Source organism: Bos taurus, chromosome 19 (genome assembly GCF_002263795.3).
Source record: "Bos taurus isolate L1 Dominette 01449 registration number 42190680 breed Hereford chromosome 19, ARS-UCD2.0, whole genome shotgun sequence".
NCBI classification, from domain to species: Eukaryota; Metazoa; Chordata; class Mammalia; order Artiodactyla; family Bovidae; genus Bos; species Bos taurus.
Window position 1 is genome coordinate 6148433 of NC_037346.1, and position 24694 is coordinate 6173126.

A 24694-nucleotide genomic window follows, 5' to 3' on the forward strand; every position below is an offset into this window, starting at 1 on the left:
GGAAAAACCATAGCCTTGACTAGAGGAACCTTTGTTGGCAAAGTAATGTCTCTGCTTTAGAAGCCTCCCCATTTCCTAAGCCCTCCACCTTTATGCAGATCAAGTCCGACCTTTCTCTAGTTCTATTTGCTGTGCGTTCCAGCGCAGCTCTGGGTCCGCCCAATCCTCCAGGCCGACCCCTCGAGGCCCCGTCCCCTCGAGGCCCTCAAGGCCCCGCCCCTATGGGCCCCGCCCCCAGCCGCGTCCGGGTCTCTCTCTGGTCCCTGCCAAATTTCGCTGGGCCACTCCTCGTCCAGTCTCCGAGCATGAGCCCCACCTATCCCCTCTTCCTTCCGGGCCCCGGGGCAGCCGCTGCAGAAGGATGGAGCCTGGGACCGGCACCTTCTCGGAGGAGCAATTCAGGGAGGCCTGCGCCGAGCTCCAGCGGCCCGCACTCTCCGGGGCCGCCTGGGAGCTGCTGGAGGAGACCCAGGGCATCAGCGTCTACCGGCTGCTGGACCAGGTAGCTGTCCGTCCCTAGAGGACCGCCGGGCGGCCGTCTGCGGGGGACAGGGTGGGGGGTGCTTCCAGGGGGTGGGGGTGGGAGTGGGAGGTGCTCCCGGGGGATGGGGGTGGGAAGTGCTCCCGGGGGGCGGGGGTGAGGGGACCAGACAGGGCAAGTGTTTTGCCAAAAGTTGATGGCAGAGTGAAAACGTGGGTCTGCGGATTCTTGCTTAGCCCCACCCACTTGCCTGCAAGGGACGTGAGCCTCTTTCCCACGTGGGTGCCAGTGCTATCTGTGTGGCGGGGAGTATGTTAAGATTGAATCCAGGAAGAAAAGCGACCGGGGTGTTCAGAGAGTGGATGTACAGGGTGGTATGTGTGGTGTGAGGAATGTTGCTGAGAAGGGACCTACCGTCGACTCTAGTCATTTCACTAACTTGCTCCTTGGAGTGCTGCCGCTTTCCTTGTAAACTGCACCGAATAGCTTTAGCCTGAGAAAAAGTCTGGGGAAAAGTTGAAGGGTAGGAGGAATGGAGTTGCGGGTGTGGCGGCAGGCCTTTGGAGCCAGGTAACCGGCCAGGTGGAATGATGGCCTGTCATTGGGTGTGTCCCAGGGTCAATGAGCAGGAAGCTCAGTGTGGAGCAGGCAGAATTAATTTCTGAGTGTCATTTAAGCATTTACCTGGCTGCAAAAATGGACATGTTTTCAGAAAAAATCCTTTTATCTTCTGGATAAAATTGTTTCATTTTCCGCACAGGCCACTTCCAGGCATTTGCCAAATGTTGGCAATTCACTGCTCAGATGTATCTGATGTCTGGCCCCTTTCCCTTCCCTTTTTCCCCTTGACCTTTGTCACTCTGAGTGCCACCTCTTCCCTAGAATTGCAGTGATCTTCTGACTCGCTTCTTGGCCTTCCACCCTTTCCCTTCCATCCTGCACACCTGAAATCAAGCACCTGAAAGAGATTGTGATCTTATCATGCCCCTTCCAATGGCCCTGTTGATTGTGTAAAAAATAAAACCTACAGTAATAGCCTACTCATTTCATGCTGTCTTACGCTCAAGGCACCGTTAAGTGCTCTGCAGACACTGACTTAGTCCTCACATCGGTGCCATGTTGTCAGGCACTATATGGACTATCACCTTATTACCAATTTGGAAATGGATATATGGAAAGATTAAATTGAAGGCTCAAGACTCACTCTGGGGTTGGAACTCAGCTTTCTAGCTCCAGACCTACGCTATGATACACTCCTCCACTGACTCTAGAGGGCAAGTATGCCAGGTGGGCTGTGCTTGGGGGACTAGGCTGGTCCAGGGCCCATGGCTCCTCCACACTGGTCCTGTCCTCCCATCAGCCCTGACCACTCCCCTCACATCCCCTGAAGGGCTGTGCCTTTTATCCCACAGCAGCCCCTGCCTGAGCTGAGGCCGAATGTCTGGTTTTGTATTGTTTCCATTGTGTATTGACATGGAGCAGGGCCCACCTCCCTCCTGGGGGGAGGATGGGTATTCAGAACTGTTCTTATCCCTCTGAACCATGATATAAGTCGTATTTCCACCTGTTCTGGGCATGAGGGCAGTTATAGTACATTGATGTAAGCTACAAGTCTTTCCAGAGAGCTCCCGTAAGTTGGAGGCCATAGGCGTGGCCTTGAGCCCCAGCAGCTAGGCTGGGGCCACTGCCCATGGCCACCGTGATCTGCACGTGCATTCAGTGTCTAGGGACCCTGCTGTGTCAGGTGCGAGCCCTTTCCTAGAGCCTTAGTTGCACATCCAGTGTTATTTGCTGCCTGACCCATTTTGCTAGAGCCGCATTTTCTTTCCAGGTTGACTCCCATCCTTTACTTTCCTCCTGGAGGAGAATTCCATCAAATCCCTCGGTTAGTAAATCTTGTCTCTGAATGCCACTCCATGTCCAAGTGAATTCAGCTTGTCCTACCCTGCCTAGACCTGCACTTATCTCCCCTAAAACCCTGTGCCCTCTTCTGTCTGGTGATCCAGTGTGGTTTCATCCACCATGCATGCTGTTGATATTATGTGACTCTGTTTCCTCGTCCACCCACTTCCCGGCCCAGAACCGTTATGCATATGGCCTTGGGTCCCCAGGTCCCTGACTGGAGGTCCAACCAGAAAATCCTGGCCCCTCTGTTAATGTTCACCTTGGTTTACATACCAGACTATTGCCCTGGTCATTCCAGGTCAGGGTTTTCATTGCAATTGTTATCATCTGGCTTTTTCAGTTCTTCCGACTGGTGTACAGAGTGGACTTGTTTGGGGCCCTTTAATGTTAGGGGACTAGCAGAGGGTCTTATTGATCCACCTGACTTTTGATGGAGTTGCATTAAGACCTTTCCTTCAGTCCCATCAATAGACACATTATTCATCTTATTTCTTAATAACCATCTACAGATTTCCACCCTGCTGGAATGAGTCCCTTGATTCTTCCTATCTCTTCCTATTTCTTGTTAATGTGAAACCCATGAGCAGAAGCTGAGACAGGTAATCCTATAAGGCTTCTTGAAATGCTTGATTTTGTTTCAGTAAGGTTACGTTTGGTACCCATACAAAAATAACCCTTTTCATCAAAGTTCTTGCTAAATCTTTGTTGAGTAAGGGACATGTTCAATGGATGAATGTCCTGATTATGGTAAAGGCAGTCCATCATGGTTTGCATACAAAGCATATTAGCTGTTTCATCAGGGGTGTACCATTTGGAATTTATGGAATAAGAAGAATCAGACAGGCCCCCTTCTCAGACTTTTCAGTGACTTTTATCCAGTTGAACCTGGATGGCTGTTCCACAGGGAATAACCCGCTGTGAGTCTGCATTAGGGAGGAGTGATCATGATCTAAAAATGATGCTGTAACGAAGTTACCATCACATGATTTGAAAAGACTGACATAAGCATACAGGTACTTGAGAGAGTTTGCAGTATGACAGATAAATTGTATTTTAAAGTAAAAAAAATTGTGGCTTCTTTTTAGTAGACTCGAATAATTCTGAATCTTGTTCTTGCACAAATGGCTACTTTTGATACTTTTCCATTTTCTCTTTTCCTATTAAATCACAGAATTTTAGACTTAGAAAGTCTCTTTGCAACCATTCTGTCCAATTCCCATCACCCTTTCTTTTTGCTTTTGTCCTGCTTTCTTTGCCTACTCTGTTTCCTTGTTCTCACCTTCTTTTTCTCTCCCCAAGTGTAGTGCTAACTTATCTTTACATGGCCCCTTAATATACAAAATGCTATTACATGTAAGTTTTCATTTATCCCTCTCAATAAATATAGAAAATAGGTAGAGACAGGTTTATTTTCTTATTTTATGGATGGCGGTAAGACCCAGAGTGAGCCACACAAGCCCTCATAGCTAGTACTTAGACACGAACCAGTGTACTTGGATAAACTCAGTACCAAATATATAGCTTGCTTCAATTCAGAACTACATTCTTTTTCTCCAAGCTAAGCAAAGCTAAACCAGTCAATTCTAAAGGAAATCAGTCCTGAATATTCACTGGGGGGACTGATGCTGATGCTGAAATTCCAATACTTTGGCCACCTGATATGAAGAACTGATTCATTGGAAAAGACCCTGATGCTGGGAGAGATTGAAGGAGGGAGGAGAAGGGGACAACAGAGGTGAGATGGTTGGATGGCATCACCGACTCGATGGACATGAGTTTGAGTAAGCTCCGGGAGCTGGTGATGGACAGGGAGGCGTGGTGTGCTGCAGTCCATGGGGTCGCAAAAAGTAGGACACGACTGAGCGACTGAACTGAACTGAAAGCGAAGCTAGGGTAACACTGCTGTGTGCTATGCTAGTCTATGTGGTGCTGTGGAAAAGAGCATGGATTTTGGAGGCAGAGAGTCTTGAGTTACAGTCTCTGCTCTGTTCCACTATCATTCATTTATTCAGGAGATATTCACTGCGTGCCTCCGATGTGGTAGTGCCTTGACAGACACTGGGCATAAGCAGGGAGCAGGCAGTAGGAGCTGCTGGTTCAGTGAATAAGCTTCTTAAACAATAAACAGTATTCACTGATGATAATAAACATAGTATATAATGAAATGACAGCTGAAAAATGCTACAGAAAAAGCAAAGTGGGATGAAGGGATACAGAGATCTTATGGCAGAGGTGGGGATATCCAGGTGTGCTTTAGATACAGGGAATCTGGAAAAACCCTCTTCCAGAAGTTAACAATTGAGTGGAGATATAAATGAAAGAAGAGATTGCGCCCTGCAAATATCAGAGGAGAAATGGACCAGAGAGTGTTCCTCACAGCTCAAGAGCTGCCTGGGGAGCTCTCAGGTCACCTCTCAGCCCTATTAGAGCCCCATCGTAAACAGAGTTGGAGTGGAGCTTGGATGGTCCTTTTGAGAAGTTCCCCTTTCGCCTAGAGGCTGATTATTCTGTCCTGTCTACTTTGGTGTGTTTGAAATGCTTCAAAATAAAATATGTTTTTGTTGCTTCTTTTTGTTTTTTCATGTGAAAGCTTCCCAAGAAATTGTAATGAGTGTGCTGTGTTATAAACCATTGCAGTAGAGGGAACGCTGAGTGCTAAGTTCCAGGCTGACCTTCCCTCCTTTTCCAGGAGGGGCCAGAAGGACACAGGACCAGGGTGAACCTGGTGTTGGAGAGTGGCCCCCACTTACTACTTGGGGGATATAGGCCGGCTGCTGTTTCATTTAAAATCTCAGCTTCCTCATTTGCAAAACAAGTCTAATTCTTGCTTTTTAGGATCATTGGTTCTGACAAACATTGAATGAAATGATCCATGGCAGAGTAATTCTTGACCTTGAGCATACACTAGACTCATCTGCAAAGCCTGTTAACATTCATCTGCAAAGCCTGTTAAAATTCACAGTTAATATCCTACTCCGTTTCAGATTCAGTGGATCTGGGTGGGACTTGAGAGTTGGCTTTACATTCTTTACTTCTCCTCCTCCTCCTTTTTACATTTTGTTTTTATCGAATGGCCAGGTGATACCGAAGCTCCATGGATTATACTTTGCGAACCACTGATGTAAGGGGAGCTTCTCATGTGGTGTTCAGGTGCACCACCCCATGTGGTGGCACCAAGAGGCAGGAGAGGGAAGAGCGAAAAGGAGGACTATCTTAAGGTGGAAGTCATGTCCAGGTGAAGACCAACTCTTCCTGGTTTTTCAGTGTCCACTTGGGAGTGGATGTGGTCCCCTGAACAGCAGGGAGAAGGTTCCCTTGGAGAGAAGGGTCGTGGGTCATTTGCAAAAGCTTTCCCAGAGATCTGCAGTCAGGTCTCCCTGGAGCTTTAGGCTGGATTCTATGCCAGTAGACACTGTGACCTGCCTGTAGATGGAGTGAAACTGGCATGCAGAGCTCACATCATTGATTTAGACCAAGAAAATGTTGGTCTGGAAAAATCTGACTGAGGGCTTGACTTCTTACGATTTGAAACCAAGTGTCTGGCCCTGTGTGAAGCGGCTGCCTTTGTCCTTGCAAAGGTCTTCTCATCAGTGAGTTTGGTCAAGAGAAGACAGTACTTTCCCAGGGACTGTTCTTTCCTGTGCTGTTGCCCTACTGAACTACTGAGAGCCTGGCCTTACTCGGAAAACTAGGTTCAGCCGTGCTGTGTCAAAAGATGGCTTGGTCTTTTGCAAGGAAGCAGTGTAAATTGCCATGGAAACAGATTTACCTCAGTGGTGAGAAGCTTCACTCTGATTTCCCAGATGGAATCGTAATCCGACTTGCATCACGGACCTCTTCACTTCTGGGTGAAGGACTCTTCTCCCTTTTCCCATCCTACTAGGTACTAACATGATCGATGGAGCAGTTGATGCATTGGGGACACCTACAGAGCCATATGTACGAGTGGGTAGGACCACCGTGGCTAAAGCTGAGCAGCATGTGCAGCCTTCCTCTACTTGCTGCCACTGGTGCAGGTCTGCTCGCTCTCTCTGTCTCTCTCCTGCCCCATCGCCCCTCAGTGTAACTGGATAGATAATGTTGGAGCCTCAGCTCTCTCTCCTCACTTCTCTCAGGACGAGCCTGTGGTGTGAGGCAGCATGAAGATGCTGACTGATCACAAGGTGCTGGTCCAAGATTTGAAGGCATGCCTTAGCGGGGAGGGGGGAGCAAGATCCCCCAGGCCTGTCTGCGGGTGTAAGTCAGACTTTGTATTGCACAGCTGGTTTGGGGCTGTTTGAATACACCCTAGTAAGAAGAAACCTCCAAAATACTGCTTCATGACCCATTCAAGCAGTGTTTCAGAACTTACTGTGTGCCTGCATTTTGGTGATGCCTGATGTATTCATCAGACAGAAAGTTCATACCTTCCAGAAATTTTAAGACAATAAAACAGGCACCTTTTATGCAATGTCTATCTGAGTTCCTGACCTATAGCATATGTTTTTCTCCCTGAAAAGCTTCTTTTAACATTTCTTCCAGAGCCAGGTCTGCTGCTGATGAATTCCCTGTTTCTGTTTGTCTGAAAAAGTTTGTATTTCTTCTTCACTTTTGAAGGATGGGTTCATTGGGTATAGAATTCTAGGTCAGTGATTGATTTAGTGTATATTTCACCCTACCTTTTCTCTTTTTGCAGAGTGGTTTCTGATGAGATGTCTGCTCTAATTATCATCGGTAGTCCTCTATAAGTAGAGTGATGGCCCTTTCCTTCCTGACAGCTTCTTTTAAGATTTTCTTTTTCTCTTTGGTTTTCTGGGTTTGAATATGTTTTGTTTAAGAGTGTTGTTGCTTATCCTGTATGGTGTGCTCAAGATCAGCAGATTTACTTTGAAGAGTGGTCTGAGCTTAAATGGTAAAGCCACATGTGATTTAAAATAAAATATAATATATTTGGGGTTTATAATGCAAAGATTCCTCTCTTGCATGTGGAGTAGCAGTATGACTCTAGTAATCCAGAGCTTTTCTGGACTGTATGTTTTTAGAAGTGGTGGCGGCAATGGTCTAAAGCAGGGATTGCAAATTTTTTTTTTTTTTTTTTGTCCTGCAAAGAGCCAAATAGAAACTACTTTAGGCTTTATAGACTAAGAGGCTGTATATTGACTTACATAACCACTTTGAAATCTAAAAAACTATTGTTAGCTGTGGACTGTGAAAAATAGACAGCATGACAGATTCAGTAACTCCTGGTCTAAAATACAGTTCTGATGCTTAATTGCTCTGAGGTTTTGGGATTTATGAACCTAGGGCCCTAGCTGAGTCTCAGCTTCCTCATCTGTAAGCTGGAGATAATTCCTTTTCTGCCAGAGTTGTGCCAGGGATCCAATGAGAGGATACATTTTGAAGCCCCTAGTAAATTAAATGGTGTTTGCTGTGAGTAGGGTGATCTCTGTTCTACTCTACCCTTCAAGACCTGCATTATGTTTGTCCTGGTGAAACATATGACAAAGCTCTTTCACTCAGAACTGTCCACTAGAATGTTCAATCACATGGTCGCCTTGGCCAGAGCTCTGTCTACTCTGACGGCTTGTTGTTTCTCTAATAATATGTTGGGAGAGGCCAGTGACGCTTGGAGGCGGGATCATAGGCTGTGAACTCAGCCGTCACATCGCTGGCTTCAGGTCCAGGTTCTTTTGCAACGAATGAGCTTCAGGTCAAGCTCATTACTTGTGTGACCTTAAGTGAGTTTCATAATCTTCTAGTTTTAACAGCTGTATTTCTTGAGGTATCATTTAAGTACCTCAAAATTTACTCATTTTAAGTGTATAGTTCACTAATTTTTAGTAAGTTTATGGAGTCACACATCCTTCCCCGAGTCTAATGTTCAAATATTTGTGTTATCCCCAAAGAAACCTGTTCCCCATTTGTAGTCATCCCCTGTTTCCGTTCCCCGTCTTAGACAGCCACCAAGCTACTTGGTGTCTCTGCAGATTTGCATTTTTCTGGGTAGTCTGGGGCAGGAACACTGGGTTAGGGACTGGAAGGAAAGTTTCCCATCCAGGTTTTGCCAGCAGGAGTCATCAGCTGCCTTTTGATGCGTTGCTGTCATTTTTTTCATAAGGATCTAAGACTCCTTCCAGCTCTGAGAGCCTGTGCCGTCTTTATTGACATCTTTAGCTTGTCGTTTGGAACAGTGGCTTGGAGCAAGTGTGCAGAGAGAGTAGAGACATATTAGGAGCCGTCGTGGGGAGAAGAAGGGGATGGTGCCCTCCTCTCTCTGGCTGTCCCCAGAGCTAACTGTAGAACTCGAGCAAGTATGTCACCTCTCTGAGCTTCATGTCATAGGGACGTGACACCAGTGTCCCTATTGATACCACAGGGCTCTATTGAGATTACACAAGATAGTGAACCTAAAACTAGAACCTGCACTGTGTTTAGAGAAATGAATGTTCGTATTATTGAAAGAGTTTATAGCAGGTCAGAGTGATTGGACAGCTTCCAGCGCAGAATGCATGGCAGCTGTAGTGACGTTGACAGATCACCAAGGCAAATCCATTCCAAGCTGAAAAGCCAAGTGTAAACCTTGCCTGACTGTTTTCTCAGGCCCAAGAATATAGTGGGCCCATGGTGGTTGTTGCTGTGTTTTTTTTTTTCCTGTGGTACATAGTAGAAGGAGGTGGAACTTTCTGTAATAGAGTGTGTGAAGTTTCAGATTTCTATGCAGAATTAAATATGCTGCAGTTTAATGTCCATTAATTGTGTCCATTATCTCTTATTCTCTTCCTTAACTATTCGTTTTAGTAATGCTTATGTATTTTTGTACTATTTTAATGAATTACATAGTGTAGTATTGTGTGCTATTTTAATGAACTCCATAATGAATCACACAGTCTCACATGCTTGGAAATGTTCAGAAGTCTGATCAGTACTGTTTTGTCAGTCTACTTTAATGCCAAATAAGAAGCAAACCTGGACTTAGATTGGAGGACATTGTATTAGGAAGAATACTTTGACCATAAGATCCGTGAGTTTCTCAGGGGAGAGGCAGAAAGGTCTTTTTTTTTTTTCCCAGAGAGAGAGGAGTCAGCAAGACTGAAACCGCTAGTGGGGAAGTGAGGTGAAGGTGGTCTGCTGAAGAATAGAACAGAATGTCTTACCCTGAGGCCAGTTCATTCTCAGCAGGGCTGGATGCTGCTTAGAATGAGGCTGGGCCAAAATTTAGAGTCTGGAGGAAGGAGATGCTTAACTAGTTTGGTGAACAAGCGTTTTGTGCCTATTGATCCTTGAAATAAGTAGCTTAGAGGATCATTTGTGGGACCGTCAAAGGGAATTTAGAGGTGTTGTGTCTGGCCTTGTGATAGGTAAACAAAGGGTGTGTGTGTGTGTGTGTAAAAGTGATTCTTTTGTGATAGCTGTTTTTTGAAACACAAAGCATGGGAGAGTTTCTTAATCTCTGTTGTTTTTCAGGATCGCAGAGCTCAAATAAAATTCTCAATAAGAACCACTTGTAATGAGTAGGATTGCTTGTAGCTGCAAGTAACAGACAACTGGATTAACAAAGTATTAAACAAGTGAAAAGGGAAAGTGAAAGTTACTCAGTCGTGTCCGACTCTTTGGACCCCCTGGACTATACAGTCCATGGAATTCTCCAGGGCAGAATACTGAAGTGGGTAGCCATTCCCTTCTCCAGGGGATCTTCCCAATCCAGGGATCGAACCCAGTCTCCTGCATTGCGGGCAGATTCTTTACCAGCTGAGTCACCAGGGAAGTCCCCAAAGAGGGGTTTCTATTTCTCACCTAGCAGGTAGTCCAGAGGTTAGCAGTTGCTGGCATTGAATCAGTTGATCAACAATGTCAGTAAAACTCTGAATATTTTCACTCTGCTTTCTCATTTTTATTGTCTCTTAATCACAAAATAGCTGCTTCAGCTCTAGAATCATACCCATATTCAAAAGAAGAAAGAATCGTCTTATGGCTGCCTCTACCTGTAAAAGAGATGAGGAAAATTATCAGCTGTGCAATTTTCTTAGTAAGAAAGAGAGTATATGCTATAATGAATCTCCCGTTTCTTCTGGGAATTATATTCTACACATGGTATCAACTGATTCTCTACCATTGACTAATTCTTTTACCACCTGTAGTGTAGGAAATTACAGTATCCTGTAATCAGTGCGTCATTAGAAAAGTATGTTGTTTTTCGGTTGTTCAGTCGTGTCCAACTCTTTGTGACCCCATGGACTGCAGCACGCCAGGCTTTCCTATCCTTCACTGTCTTCCAAAGTTTGCTTAAACTCATGTCCATTTAGTCGATGATGCCATCCAACCATCTCATCCTCTGTCTCCCCCTTCTCCTCCTGCCCTCAATCTTTCTGACATCAGGGTCCTAAAAAATAGTGGATATTTGTTCAAGTGGTTCACTTTGCTATACAGTAGAAACTAACCCTAAAAGTAATGTAAAAAAGAAAAGCATGCATTGCATTTTACTTTGGATAAAGAAATTGAGCCATTCTTAAAAGTGTTTTTCTGGAGGACCTTCAGGAAAAGCCAAGCACCTTTTGAGTATACTTGTTTAGTCATTTATTGAAATGTTAGAATTTCAAAACGTATCTGCAAAAAATTTTGCACCAGAATTATATCTCTAATTTGAAAGAGAATTACACATCAGTACATTGCCCAAATAAAACTAAGATTTATGCGTCCTCCTACTAAATTATTTGTACAAACAGTGGTACCCAGTCCTGGTGAGATGTTTCTTTGCTACTGGTGAGAGTATAAATAGGTAAAATTCTTTCTTAAAGATTTATAAAAAGTATAAAGAGCATTAAAATGTTAATGTCATTGACCCTAAAATTGATCTCTGAAGAGGCATTTTGCTTGCCTAATGAGAAAGTTAGAATTAGGAACCAGGTTTGTCCATTTGGAATAATTTTTCCAGCAATGTTCATAATTGTGAAAATATATGGAAACAGAAATAACTTACAGAATAATAAAATTAGCTGATCACTCAGTTTCAAAATGATGTCATTAAAAATAGGAATACAGTCTGTTTATACTATCTTACTCCCATTGTATAACACATAGAAATATTTATTTACTCAAAAAATATGCAAAATATTCAGTTGGTATTTGAGGATTATGAAGTTACATGTTTTAGTTTTCTTTATTATTTTTGGCATCTTCTAATTTTTCTCAATGAATATGACTTACTTTTATAATTATGAAAATTTCATTTTTAAGAGACATCATGAAAATGTGAGTTTGTTTCTTTTGAAACAAACCCCTTCTTTTGAAAGGAATGAGGGGTAAAAATTGCTTTGACCCGGAATTTGAGTGGGGCTACTCGGTGCTTGAAAAGAGCATTTTATGGACGGACTAGCAAAGGTGTCACCCAGCACTTTGCTTCTCCGGTGTTCCGGCATTTCTCAGTCCTGCCGTGAAGGGACTGTTTAAAGGCAGTCGTCATAGTAGTTCCTTCTTGGGTATTCACGTAAGTCGCATCACTCTCTTTTTCTCTTTTAGAGGGCTTTCTGTTTTCTGTGGTATTACTGGAGTGAAGTCACTAAGAGCAGAAACTACATTCAAAAGGGAAGGGGACTTATTCCAGGAAACACTTTGTCTTCATGTGTCCAGATAACCAAAGCTAACTCATGGAAGCTGAGAAGATCTTTTTTTCCATACATAATTATCCCTTTTGCGCACTGTATAGAAAATCAGTTCAGTTCAGTCACTTAGTCGTGTACGACTCTTTGAGACCCCATAGACTGCAGCACGCCAGGCCTCCCTGTCCATCACCAACCCTGGAGTTTGCTCAAACTCATGTCCATAAGTCCATGATGCCATCCAACTATCTCATCCTTCGTCATCCCCTTCTTCTCCTGCCTTCGATCTTTCCCAGCATCAGAGTCTTTTCTAAGGAATCGGTTCTTCGCCTCTGGTGGCCAAAGTGTTGGAGCTTCAGCATCAGTCCTTCAGCATATAAGTGATATGCTATCACTTATATATGGAATCTAAAGTAGGACACAAATGAGCATGTTTATGCAACGAAAACAGACTAACAGATATAGAGAACAGACTTGTGGTTGCCTGGGGGAGATAGAGCGGGGGTGTGAAGGATTGGGAGTGTGGGTCTGGCAGATGCAAACTTTTACATGTAAGATGGGTGAACAAAAAATCCTACTGTATAGCTCAGGAACTACATTCAATATCCTGTGATAAATTAAAACATAATGGAAAAGACCATGGAAAAGAAGGTATGTATATCTATAACTGAGTCACTTTACTAAACAGCAGAATTTAATACAACACTGTAAATCAACTATACTTCAATAAAAAATGGTAAAAAGAGAAGCAATATATCATATATTGCAATTAGGGATTTGTGGATTTTAGCATTACATGCCATTTAAATTTTCTTCACATTTTATAGTTTTTCTTAATTAATATGAATTATTCTTATAGTTATAAAAATTCACTTTATTGTTTCAAAGACAAAATGAAGTTGTGAATATGTTTGCTGAGGTCCTCTTTCAAAGGAAATGATTCTTTGATGCAAGAATTCAGATGGGGCTGCTAAACACCTGTAAAGAACATTTTATTGACGGACAAGGAAAGGTGTCATCCCACAATTTGTCCTCTGGTGTTCTGGCATTTTTCAGTCCTGCCATGAAGACAGTGTTTAAAGAAAGTTGTCATGATAGTTCATTCTTGGGTATTCACATAAATCACACTGTTTTATTTTTCTCTTCCTTGAGGGCTTTCTTTTTTCTTTTCTGTAATATTACAGGACTGAAGTCCCTAAGGGCTCAAATGATCGATACATGCAGGAGGGCTGGGAACTAGTTCCAGGAAGCAGTTTGCCTTCATTTATCCAGATAACCAAAGCTAATTCATGTGAAGTTGGGGAGATCACAATCTCTACACATAGCTATCCTTTTTGCTCACTGTGTATAGATAACGGGGCCACACTATTCCTGAACAGAAGGTAATTCTTTGTCTTCCCAAGCTAACTAAAACGTGTGTGGATGTAGATATGTGCTGGTATAAAGCCTCATCCTCTGTGAAGTTGATGGGAGGAGACAGGAGGAGGAGGACTTTTCTCTTGACTCCCTCCCTCCTGTGGGGTTCCATGGCACAGCATGCGTGGAGGTCAGACCTACCAGTCTCTCATTTGCTCATTGGAAACTCTTGGTATAATGCCACGTGCTCTCAGAGCTGAAACACCCGTATGAATTCAGTTTCAACTTTACTTTCCTTTTTCCTCCAGGTAGTTTCACAGACATCTGAGATTCCTAAACTGAGAATTATGGTTATGCCACCTAAGTCAGGAGACCCTTGAAGCCTCAGGATCTCTAGACAGATTTTCACGTTTACACCTTGACTTCACATAAGTTCTTGGAACAATGTTTAAGAATGTAGGTTCATTCCTCTGGGGTTAGCCATTAGGACTGCGTTAGCACCTGGAAGTAGAGGTACATTTAAAAGGTTCATTTTTGTTTCTTGTGTTTGTTTCTGTACTGGAACTAAGTCATTAGTTTAATCCTAACAAAGAACCCTTTGCCAAGAGGGTCAGGAATTGTACAATAAACTTTTTGGCAGGGGTGTCAGGAATTAGTTGCCATTGTACAGCGAGTGAAGTGTATCCCCTCCAGCCTACATCCTCACAGAATATGGCTTGAAAACAAGGAAAATCTCTTGTACTTAGACATTTAGAAATGATCTTTTTTTTCTGAATAAAAAGGACTGTGATTTGAAGCTGGTGTTTCTTTCCCCATTTTGTTCTTTTTTAAATCTTTTAAAAAATTTTTAATTGGAGGATAATTGCTTTACAATATTGTGTTGGTTTCTGCAATACAATACAACAGCATGAATCAACCATAAGCATACATATATCCCCTCCCTCTTGTAGGTCTCCTCCATCCTCCCCTTTCACCCCACCCCCCCGACCCCTGCCTCTAGGTTGTCACAGAGCACTAGGCTGAGCTCCCTGCGTTATACAACAGCTTCCACCAGCTTTCTATTTCACATATGTTAATGTATATGCTCAATGCTACTCTCTCAATTTGTCCCACCCTCTCCTTCTTCTGTTGTATCCACAAATCTGCTCTCTATCTACATGTATCCTTTTTCATTCTTTTATACACAAGTTTTTTATAGAAAAAAAAAAACAGTTGCTGAAAAATTCCATCTTGGAATTGGTAAAACAATAATGTTTGGGGTTTCATTATGGCCCATGGTTATCTAAAATAGTCTGAACTCTGCCTATGTGACATTTCCACATGAGTATTTAATAAGCACTTCAAACTCAACATGCTCAAAGTAGAACTCTCGGTCAGCCCACAGGTCACCACCTCTGCAAGCTTTCTCTCTCTCAGGAAATGGATATCCCATCTACCTGGTTGTTTAAGCAAATGTTAAAAGATTTGTTCTAGCTATCTCTGTCTCTACAGCCAATCTGTCAGCAATTTCTGTTGACATTACTTGCAAAATGTTACCCTAAATTACTGACTTCTCCCCCATCACTATTGTTACCACTCTAGCCAATCATCAACCTCTCTTCTCTGGATCATTGTACTGGTCTTCTAACCCATCTCCTTACTCATTTATGTTCTATTTTCTACCAAGAAGCAAGAACTATTAAAAAAGAAAACAATTTCCCTATTTTAAGTTATTGACTGGCTTTCCATAGTTACTAGAATAAAATCTTTTTGCCCACTGCCTTGGTTCACAAAGCCCTCTGGACCCCGCCCCCACTACTTCTCTGACAGCAGCTCCTATCACTTTTCCCCATCACAGTTCTCTGGTCTCCCTGACTTTCTGTTCTTTGAGGAAGACAACCAATCCATCAGCCTGTGGGCCTTCTCCCTACCAGGAATGGACATTTCTCATCTACCTATGGCCAGCTCCTTCTAATACTCAGAAGAAACTCTTCTGATAAATCCCTCATAGAGACATTCCCTGAACACCTGGTGATATACAACAAACCACCAGCCCCCCAAAACTAGACACCATTTATCACATCACCTCCTTTTATCCTACTTAAATTACCTGGGTACCTGTCACCAGCACCTGTGGTAAAGAACAAATAGAACTATGAGAGCAAGATCAGCAAGATCTTCACCTGTTCTTTCACCATTGCATTTCCAAGACTGCAGAGGAGATGCCCAGTAGTGAGATGGCACAAGCAACTATTTTTCATATGCTGTGTAATAGCAACTGGGGAATCAATAGGCTGTTTCTGTCTGTTCTCATTTTACAGCCAACTGGACTTTATGAGTATAAGTTCATTGGTACCCTGAGAGCTCCACCAGATCTACTTGTAGATATCTGTATGGATTTAGGCTATATAAGACGGCAGATCCCACAAGTTACAGGTGAGTGACATGTATTCCTTAGAAAAAATCGGTTAGAAGGTAGAATCTATTGCTATTTTCTCTAACCAGCAGAAATCAATAGGTTTACTTTCTATTATACTATGTTTCGTTTTAAATTTTGGCTTAAATTCTGAGGTGCTGCGCTGAAATATGCCTTCAATACTTCTAGGACTTCCTTTTTATACTTTAATAGATTCACTCTCCTATTTGCTCCTGTTTGAACTTACTACAAGTTTGTTGTCATCATACACACACACACACACACACACACCTGGAAGAGCATGGAAGACTTCTTGGAGAAAGTGGTGTCTGAGCTTTGTTTGACAAATTGAACCAAAGTTTTATAAACAGCAAGAATATATATACATGGTGAGGTGAAAAGTGAAGGGTGAGTGGGTTAAGGACGTTTGGCCCAGGAAACAGTATGAGTAAAATGAAGAAGGCATGAAACAATATGATTTTTTTTTTTTTTAATCTGTGAGCAGTTGGGTGCTTTTGGGTTGTTGGGGTAGCAGAATCTGGAATTAACCTGGGAGGAGAGTCCAGAGACCCAAGGGCCTAGGCTGGTCACCTGGCTACACTTCTTAGATTTTTTCCCAGAAATGATTGAGAATTATGAGTGGCATTAAATAGGGGATATTTCTGGCACTTAGAGTGGGGAGTGATCTCTGCTGTCCCAGGCACAATGGACCAGACACAGCTAGCCCAGGGGCCAGAAACCCTGACAGGCACTTGCTGTGGTTAGGAATGCTGGTTGCAAGGAAGAAAAGCTAGCAAATTGCAGTGTAATGAAAGGCAAAAACATTTATTGGTTCATGACATTGAAAATCCACGGCTGTCTGGCTTCCAGGATAGCTGCACATAATAGTTCATTTCTCCAGCTGGACTCTGCCTTCTTCTGTATTGACCAGATTCTCAGGCAGATTCTGTGTCATGCAGAGAGGCCACCAGAAGATGCAGGCTAACATTCTAACCGAGTACACAACCCCAGAGGAACAGGAACTTTCCTACTGATGGCATCCAGAGCCTCAGGATTGGCTCTTATCGCCTCAGCCTGGATCATATATTATTTCCTTCAGCATGCTTGTCATGGTTTAGGGCCACATACTATTTTCAGCTACTCTTACTTTATGGGGAATGGTGGTGCCGTATATTCGAGGGAGAAGCCAGGTGTTCTCTGGCCATCTCCCTGCCAGTTGTGATTCAGTCATGTGCTGTAGCCATTTACAAAGCCTCTGATGTGTGGTACTTGCTATCAACAGTCCACGCTATGGAGTATAGTCCAGAGGCTGCAGTAGTTTGACTTTTCTGGAATCATCCTGAGGTTCTTAACCTAACTCTGGTCCTCCCAGATCTTCTATAAGCTACCTGAGAACTTCACAAAGCCACTTTTGGGCCTAAACTTGCGAGAGTGGCAAGCCAGGATTCTGTCCACATATGCCTTCCCTGAACTAATCACTGTGACCATGTTCTGCTCATTTTCCCAGCCCTGAAATTAACACTGAGTCAGTCTGGGAATACCAGACCACCTGACCTGCCTCTTGAGAAATCTGTATGCAGGTCAGGAAGCAACAGTTAGAACCGGACATGGAACAAGAGACTGGTTCCAAATTGGGAAAGGAGTATGTCAAGGCTGTATATTGTCACCCTGCTTATTTAACTTATATGCAGAGTACATCATTAGAAATGCTGGGCTGGATGAAGCACAAGCTGGAATCAAGATTGCTGGGAGAAATATCAATAACCTCAGATATGCAGATGACACCACCCTTCTGGCAGAAAGTGAAGAACTAAAGACCCTCTTGATGAAGGTGAAAGAGGAGAGTGAAAAAGTTGGCTTAAAGCTCAACATTCAGAAAGTGAAGATCATGGCATCTGGCCCCATCACTTCATGGAAAATAGATTGGGAAACAGTGGAAACGGTGGCTGACTTTATTTTGGGGGGCTCCAAAAATCACTGCAGATGGTGACTGCAGCCATGAAATATAAAGACGCTTACTCCTTGGAAGGAAAGTGATGACCAACGTAGACATTATATTAAAAAGCAGAGACATTACTTTGCCAACAAAAGTCCACATAGTCAAAGCTATGGTTTTTCCAGTAGTCGTGTATGGATGTGAGAGTTGGACTATAAAGAAAGCTGAGCACCGAAGAATTGATGCTTTTGAACTGTGGTGTTGGAGAAGACTCTTGAGAGTCCCTTGGACTGCAGGGAGATCCAACCAGTCCATCCTAAAGGAGATCATTCCTGAGTGTTCCTTGGAAGGACTGATGTTGAAGCTGAAACTCAAATACTTTGGCCACCTGATGCGAAGAGCTGACTCATTTGAAAAGATCCTGATGCTGGGAAAGATTGAGGGCATGAAGAGAAGGGGATGACAGAGGATGAGATGATTGGATGGCATCACCAACTCAATGGACATGAGTTTGAGTAAACCCTGGGAGTTGATGATGGACAGGGAGGCCTGGCGTGCTGCGGTCCATAGGGTCTCAGAGTCAGACACGACTGAGCTACTGAACTGAATTGAACAGTCCTGCTTAAACTACATAGTGGGGAAGAAGGTAAAAGGTGATGCTCTGAAGGAGAATGAGATTCTGGTGCAAGAAGGGGAGAGTCATAGCAGAGCAGGCAAAAGCAGCAGATGTCCACTCATTCCTTTTCTTTCAAGGTCATCTTCAACCTCTTGTAGTAATGGACTGATAAATTCTTTACTCCATGTTCTGCTTCTAATAGATTTTCTTTCTTTCAAAAGCTGAATTAAATAACACATTTCTGTGCTGTCAGCACCTTCTCTAGGGATTCTCTTGGTTCCTTCAGAAGCTTAGGCTTGGCTCCTCTTCTAAAGGGTAGAAGCTTCCCACACAGCTTGAGGGCATATGCTGTGCACTTCAAAGCATTGCTTTGCTCTCTCTCTCCAAGAGCTGATGCTATTTGCATACAGTAGCATGGTGGGTGTTAAGGAGATTTGGTCCCTGTAACTATGATATAAAGCAACACGGGAGAGAGGCAAGCATCTTACAGTTAACATAGTTCAGCCACTTTCTAGCTTTTTCAGAAGGACACCTAACCTCTCTTGAAACTTCATTTCTAAGCTGGGTTGCTCATTTCCAGGACACCTGTAATATGTCACAAAATTTAAGATGAGGAGAAAGGTCACAACAGAAAAATTATTGGCACTGTAGTGTCATCTGATGATTACCAAGATTTTAGAACTTGAAAATTTATTTTTGGATGCCTAATTTTGTTTCACTGCATTCTGTCTTAGAATGTTGTTTGTGGTATACAATGAACAAGTTTTGTTGGGTTCTTTTATTTCTACTGTGTTATTCTATCTACCAGACACTGTCCCTGGACAACAAGATTTCAGTGGTTCTAAATATCTGACTTTCTCTAAAATTCAATGCCTCGTGAGTTAGTGGTTTATCACCCTACAAGGTTGTCATATCAAAGCTTCTTGTGAATTGAAGCCAAAGGTACTTCCAGATGCAATAACGTCTTTTGTGTTGTTTTTTGTTTGTTTGTTTTGCTTTGTCTAATAGAAGCCTATGAAACAGAATGCAATGGAGAAACAGTGACCTACATGAAAATGGAGTTCCCTTTTTTTGTGTCCAGCAGAGATGTATCCTTTTCGAATGCATACTATTATTCAGCTTTCTAAGTGTCTTTGTTCTTCATGGCCATGACTCAATGGCGGTATATCCAGAAGGTGGACAACATTGTCTTTGACTCTTGCATAAGCATCTGCTAAAGCTGTCACTTCTTGTGTAGCTTTCAGAGATCTCAGTGTGATTTCTGGGTCTGACGACATGGAACATCTATAATTGTGGGAAGGCAGCTCATACTTTCCCGAGATTTTTCCTAGAAAATCCTTGTACCCCAGATTTGGGGACCTGAAAACAACTTTTCCTTCAGATAATTCAATACACTCCCTCAGTCTGTAGAGGAGGAAGCCGGGCCCCAGAGAGTTAAGGTGATCGAGGCGCACAATCAGGCGGTGAGCAGCCGACTCGGGGATGGAACTCAGGCCCCGCATTTCCAGCTCTCTCCACCGCCCCTCCTCCCCCAGCATTGGCTCTGGACCCTGTGAGTGTGTGTTTCCTGCTCAGTTTCTTAACATTGAATTACCTTCCCTGTAATAGTGCCATAGACATGGTGGCTGGTCTGAGAATCTTTATTGCGATGAAATGATTATATTACTCTTGGTGAACCAGAACCAGTGAGGACATTTGCCTACTACTATTTCGATGTCCACATATCTTCCTGTGGTCACCAGGTATAAGTAACCTTGCCTGAGCATCTTCTGTGCCCAGAGGTCAATGATTAGGGCTTACGGGGACAACAGAGAGCAATGACAGGAACCATTGCTTCCTGCGTGAGATTCTGCTCCAGTCTTTCTCCAATGCCCCCACCAAGCCTGTCTACAGGCAGTGTTCCTCTCTGTTCTTGCACAGTGAAGCCGAATCTCAGAAAAATTAAGTTACCCAGGATCACAGCTGATAAATGACAAATCCTCTGAGATCTCATTGCTTTATTGGAGAAAGGAGGAGTGGGTTCCCCTCATAATTAGAGCAGCAAAGAATCACTGATAGGTGGGTAATGCATGCTCTTGAGCTTCCCGGGTGGCTCAGTGGTGAAGAATCTGCCTGCCAGTACAAGATATGCAGGAGAGCTGTGGGTTTGAGCCCTGGGTCAGGAAGATTCCCTGGAGCAGACATGGCAACCCACTCCAGTATTCTTGCCTGGGAATCCTATGGACAGAAGAACCTGTCAGGCTACAGTCCACGGGGTCACAAAGAGTCAGACACCACTGGGAACTGAGTATGTACACCATGCCTGCTATGAAAAGAGAACACCAGGTGGGAGGTGACAGGGCTCTGCAGGGAAGTTAGGCAGACCAAGCAGGAAGTGAACTGGCAGATTAAGGGAGCAAACACCAAGTGGAGGCAACAAAACAATTGCCTTTTGCTTCTGACTTGTGGGCTTTCCTTTTATCCATCTGAGAGGTTTGACCCTGGCCTTGCCTTGACTGGCAGTGTAGTGCGTCTATGTGAAGCAGCGGCGAGAACTGGACTTCAGAGGGCGGAAGATTCAGGTGGTCCTGGCCAAGGGCACCTCGCTGCCACAGTTTCCAGAGAGACCAGGCTTCATCCGGGTGAGCCAGTGCCAGGTGAAGCTGGCTGTGGAGAGTGCTGGCCATAACCGGAGCAAAGGTAAAACGAAGGCAGTGGTTGGTGTATGGTGCGCCCTGTGAGGGCTGCGGTGACTGTGAGGCTCAGAATATGCAGGATGCATTTCCCCTGAGGTCAGAGAACTGGGCATGACTTCAGAGGAAACAGAGGAGACTCAATCCACCCCTGAAGTCTGGCTACAATGCAAGGTGGATGTTTAAATCTGATCAATGTATTTTTTACTTACTCTTGCATTGTGCAAATGAAATCAGAACATCGAAGTGAACCAAAAGGTTTAGGAATTCACTTCAGGCTGCTCTTGTTCTGTACATTCTGGCTGGAGGTGAGCAGGAAGGCTAGTGGGACCATCTCTGAGGAGGTACCTCTCACTCAGCAAAAACTAAGGGACTCAGGACCTGTCTGCCTTGAGTTCCATACTCAGGAGAGAATCTGGGAGGGGTTTGTGTGGCCACCTGCTGGACTGGAATGGGTATGGCCTGGAGACTGCAGGGAAATCTGAACATTGTTCTGGTGTGTGTTAGATCTGCCGCCTTGGATGTATCACCCCACTCTCCTAAGTCTCAATTTTATCATTTATAAACTGGAGTTTAATTTTATCAACTTTTATAATGAAGATAATTGAGAGCAATAACTGAGATACATATCCAAATATCTAGCACTTATGCTATGCTATGCAATGCTATGCTAAGTCACTTCAGTCATGTCCAACTCTACGGACTGTAGCCCCCCAGGCTCCTCTGTCCATGGGGATTCTCCAGGCAAGAATACTGGAGTGGATTGCCATGCCCTCCCCATCTAGCACTTGCCATGGGTTAAATAAATAGCAGCAGAATGTGCCTTGACTGTTTGCCAAAGTGTGTATATAAGTGTCCCATAATGGAGATGGGAGAGTCCACTTGAATTGTGTGTTACCTCTCTCCTTAATTTTTGGCCTGAATGTAAACCTGGATGTTTGCTGCTGTATTTTTCCTCCTTTTGAATTGTCCCTTCTTTCCCTCTCTAGTATTTATTTATTGCTTCGTAAACCCTGGTGGCTGGATTCCATCCTGGCTTATCAACTTGCTTGTCAAGGTGAGACTCCCTGAGGCAGGGGGGAAGCGTGCTTGACAAATATTGACTTACCCTGTGGGGCTGTTAGCCTGAAGAGATGTGCAATCTCAGGCCTCATGATGCTCTTTTACGAAGCAGCATGGTTGACTGACTCTGGTTAGGACTGGGGTTGCCAACACCCAGGACTGAGGCTGGGACAAAAGACCAAACTCTTCACCCGGAATATCAGCTCCCCACTACTTTCCCACCAAGATCCCGCCAGCATCACTCTCTGGAACCTTTGGACAATAACCTGCTCCTTGTAGGAACAAGGGTGCCTGTGGACCCTGTATCTGCTTATGCAGGAGTTAGGCCAACATGGCTTGGGAGACAATGAGATATGCTCAAGCCTGGGGAAGCCTCCAGTTTCATTTTTGTGTTTTCTTCCTGTAAGGAGAAGGGACTTCAGTGGTATGCAGATCACTCCTGGAGACCATTCAGTCTGCTTTGTGAGGTCCTACTTACGGGTTGGTGGGCTCACCAATTCACAGGGAGAGTAAGAAAGTACACAAACTTGAGTAAAACACATCATACTTTGAATTCTGGTCCCTACTTCCGACTGTGTAATCTAAGGAAGCTATCAGTTTCTCCCCTCCAAAAAATGGGGATGGATATTTCCACAATGTAGAGAAGGAGTAACCAAAACAACATTTGGGGAAAGTCTTGGCAATGTTCAACACTAAGGGATGACATATCCTGCCTCTTGCTCCCAATTCTTACCAATTTTCAATTTTGTAAAGCAAGTCCTTTCTTTCATCTTTTTGGAATAACACACAGCCCAGCCCAGTCCCATTTTCTGAATTTTCTTTTTCTTTTCAAAAATAGTGTCTTAGAATTGTCTGAGCTTTCTACTAGCAAAAGCTAAAATATGCAAGGTCTGAAAACTGTGGCCCCTACATTACCTGTGCCCTGAGTCTTACCTTTTTCATCATCAGTGCCAACATTCTGTTGAAATCTTACCAGGAGCCCTATTGTCTTATTTATTATTCCCCAAGGCATCTTCCTTCACCCTTGCCACATCCTGAGAATGAATAGTAGTTGCTGTGAGGACAGAGTAATGACAATGTCCTTTTCTTTGCAGAATGGAATTCCTGGCTTCCTGGCTGACCTGGAGAATGCCTGCCTGAGGTACCAGAGGAGAACCTAAGAGAGATTTGGGAGCTTTTTGTTCATGAATGATGTCCCTGGAACTGCCCCAACTTCTGCTGCTCAGGATGTCTGTCATTTTTCCATCTCAGAAGCCTGCACACACTCCAGCACCTTGTGCCCAAGGGTGCCAGCCTGATGCCTAACTTCCTTTCCCATTCTCCCCACTCTGGAACAAACTGCCTTGTTTCACTGTAGAATGTGGGTCAGATTCAGAAAACCCTTGAAGAAAAACTCAGAACTTTTTGTGGATGGACTTACCAAAATGCTCCAAAGACATACAATTCTAAATCAAGAACATAGGAATCTTTTTTTATATATAGTATATTTTCTTACTGAAAGATAATTGCTTTACAGAATTTTGTCATTTTCTGTCAAACCAAAACATGAAAGGTATATATATATATCTCCTCCCTTTTGAACTTCCCTCCCTTCTCCCTCCCCATCCCACCCCTCTAGGTTGAGAACATAGGAATCTTTTGATTTCCATCTTAGTTGCAGATCTTCTCCCTGATGTAAAGAAGCAAACTGAGGATAATAAAGATGGATGGGTGGGATGTCCTCCATATTGTTCAAGTTGCCACTCAATTCTTTGAGGAATTAAAGAAACCTATATTATCTTACAAACCAGGCCTTTATTATAACTGCAAAGGAGGCTCTAGGAAGAATTCAAGCCCACTTTTCCTTTTTACCCATGCCCAAATGTACCCTTTTCTTCTCAAAATGTTTGCAGATGTTCTAAAAGTTATGAACTTAAGGAGCAAAAGTCCTTGGTGCAACTTCCATTCTTTCTTTGTGTCTTTGAGATATAAATATTCTACATAGTCTTCTCTAGGATACAAAAGAATCTCATAAGAAGGAAAGAAAAAAGTCCATTTTGATAATTAGGAGTAGGAAACATCTTAAAAGTTTCACTTGGAAATATTAGTAAAAAACTATCTGAGCAGATAACCTTGATTTACTCCATCTTCCAGAATCACAATGGACCCAAATCTTCTTTTATAAACCCCTGAGTTTCATATTATCATATCTGTTTATTTCTTTCTCTATCTATATGCTCTAGTGAATTTTTTGTATTTCTGAATGATATTTCCAAAGTTATTTTTAAAGGCTCCAGTAATTGACTTGAAGTTCAACAAGAAATATACAAATCAAGTGTACTAACAGAAATATAGAAACTAACCCAAATGTTTTCCAGATTCATGTGATCTAGGATAATATTTGGTAAATAAACCTATTTTTCAAGGACAATTGAGTGGTGCTAGAAAAACACTGAAAATACCCTCATTTTAATCTGGTTATATGCCCAAACTTTTATACTATTCATGGGGTTCTCAAGGCAAGAATACTGAAGTGGTTTGCCATTCCCTTCTCCAGTGGACCACATTCTGTCAGACCTCTCCACCATGACCCTCCCATCTTGGGTGGCCCCATGGGCATGGCTTAGTTTCATTGAGTTAGACAAGGCTGTGGTCCTAGTGTGATTAGACTGACTAGTTTTCTGTGATTATGGTTTCAGTGTGTCTGCCCTCTTGCA

The 24694-nt window shown here is 43.4% G+C and overlaps 1 protein-coding gene across 1 annotated transcript; it reads left to right on the plus strand.

The window, feature by feature from the left end:
- The first annotated feature begins 353 nt into the window (after nt 1-353).
- On the plus strand, nt 354-24408 carry LOC781298 (phosphatidylcholine transfer protein). Its single transcript, XM_002695551.6, has 6 exons — nt 354-502; nt 15618-15732; nt 19273-19352; nt 20772-20943; nt 21926-21993; nt 23093-24408. Exons 1-6 carry the CDS (start codon nt 362-364, stop codon nt 23156-23158), a joined length of 642 nt encoding a protein of 213 aa, XP_002695597.1. The 5' UTR covers nt 354-361; the 3' UTR covers nt 23159-24408.
- Nucleotides 24409-24694: the final 286 nt, after the last annotated feature.

Coding starts and splice junctions, on each gene's coding strand:
- LOC781298 (XM_002695551.6), top strand. CDS start 362: ATGGAGCCTGGGACCGGCACCTTCTCGGAGGAGCAATTCAGGGAGGCC. Junction 15,733..19,272: donor GCAGATCCCACAAGTTACAG/GTGAGTGACATG, acceptor TTTGTCTAATAG/AAGCCTATGAAACAGAATGC. Junction 20,944..21,925: donor TGGCCATAACCGGAGCAAAG/GTAAAACGAAGG, acceptor TTCCCTCTCTAG/TATTTATTTATTGCTTCGTA.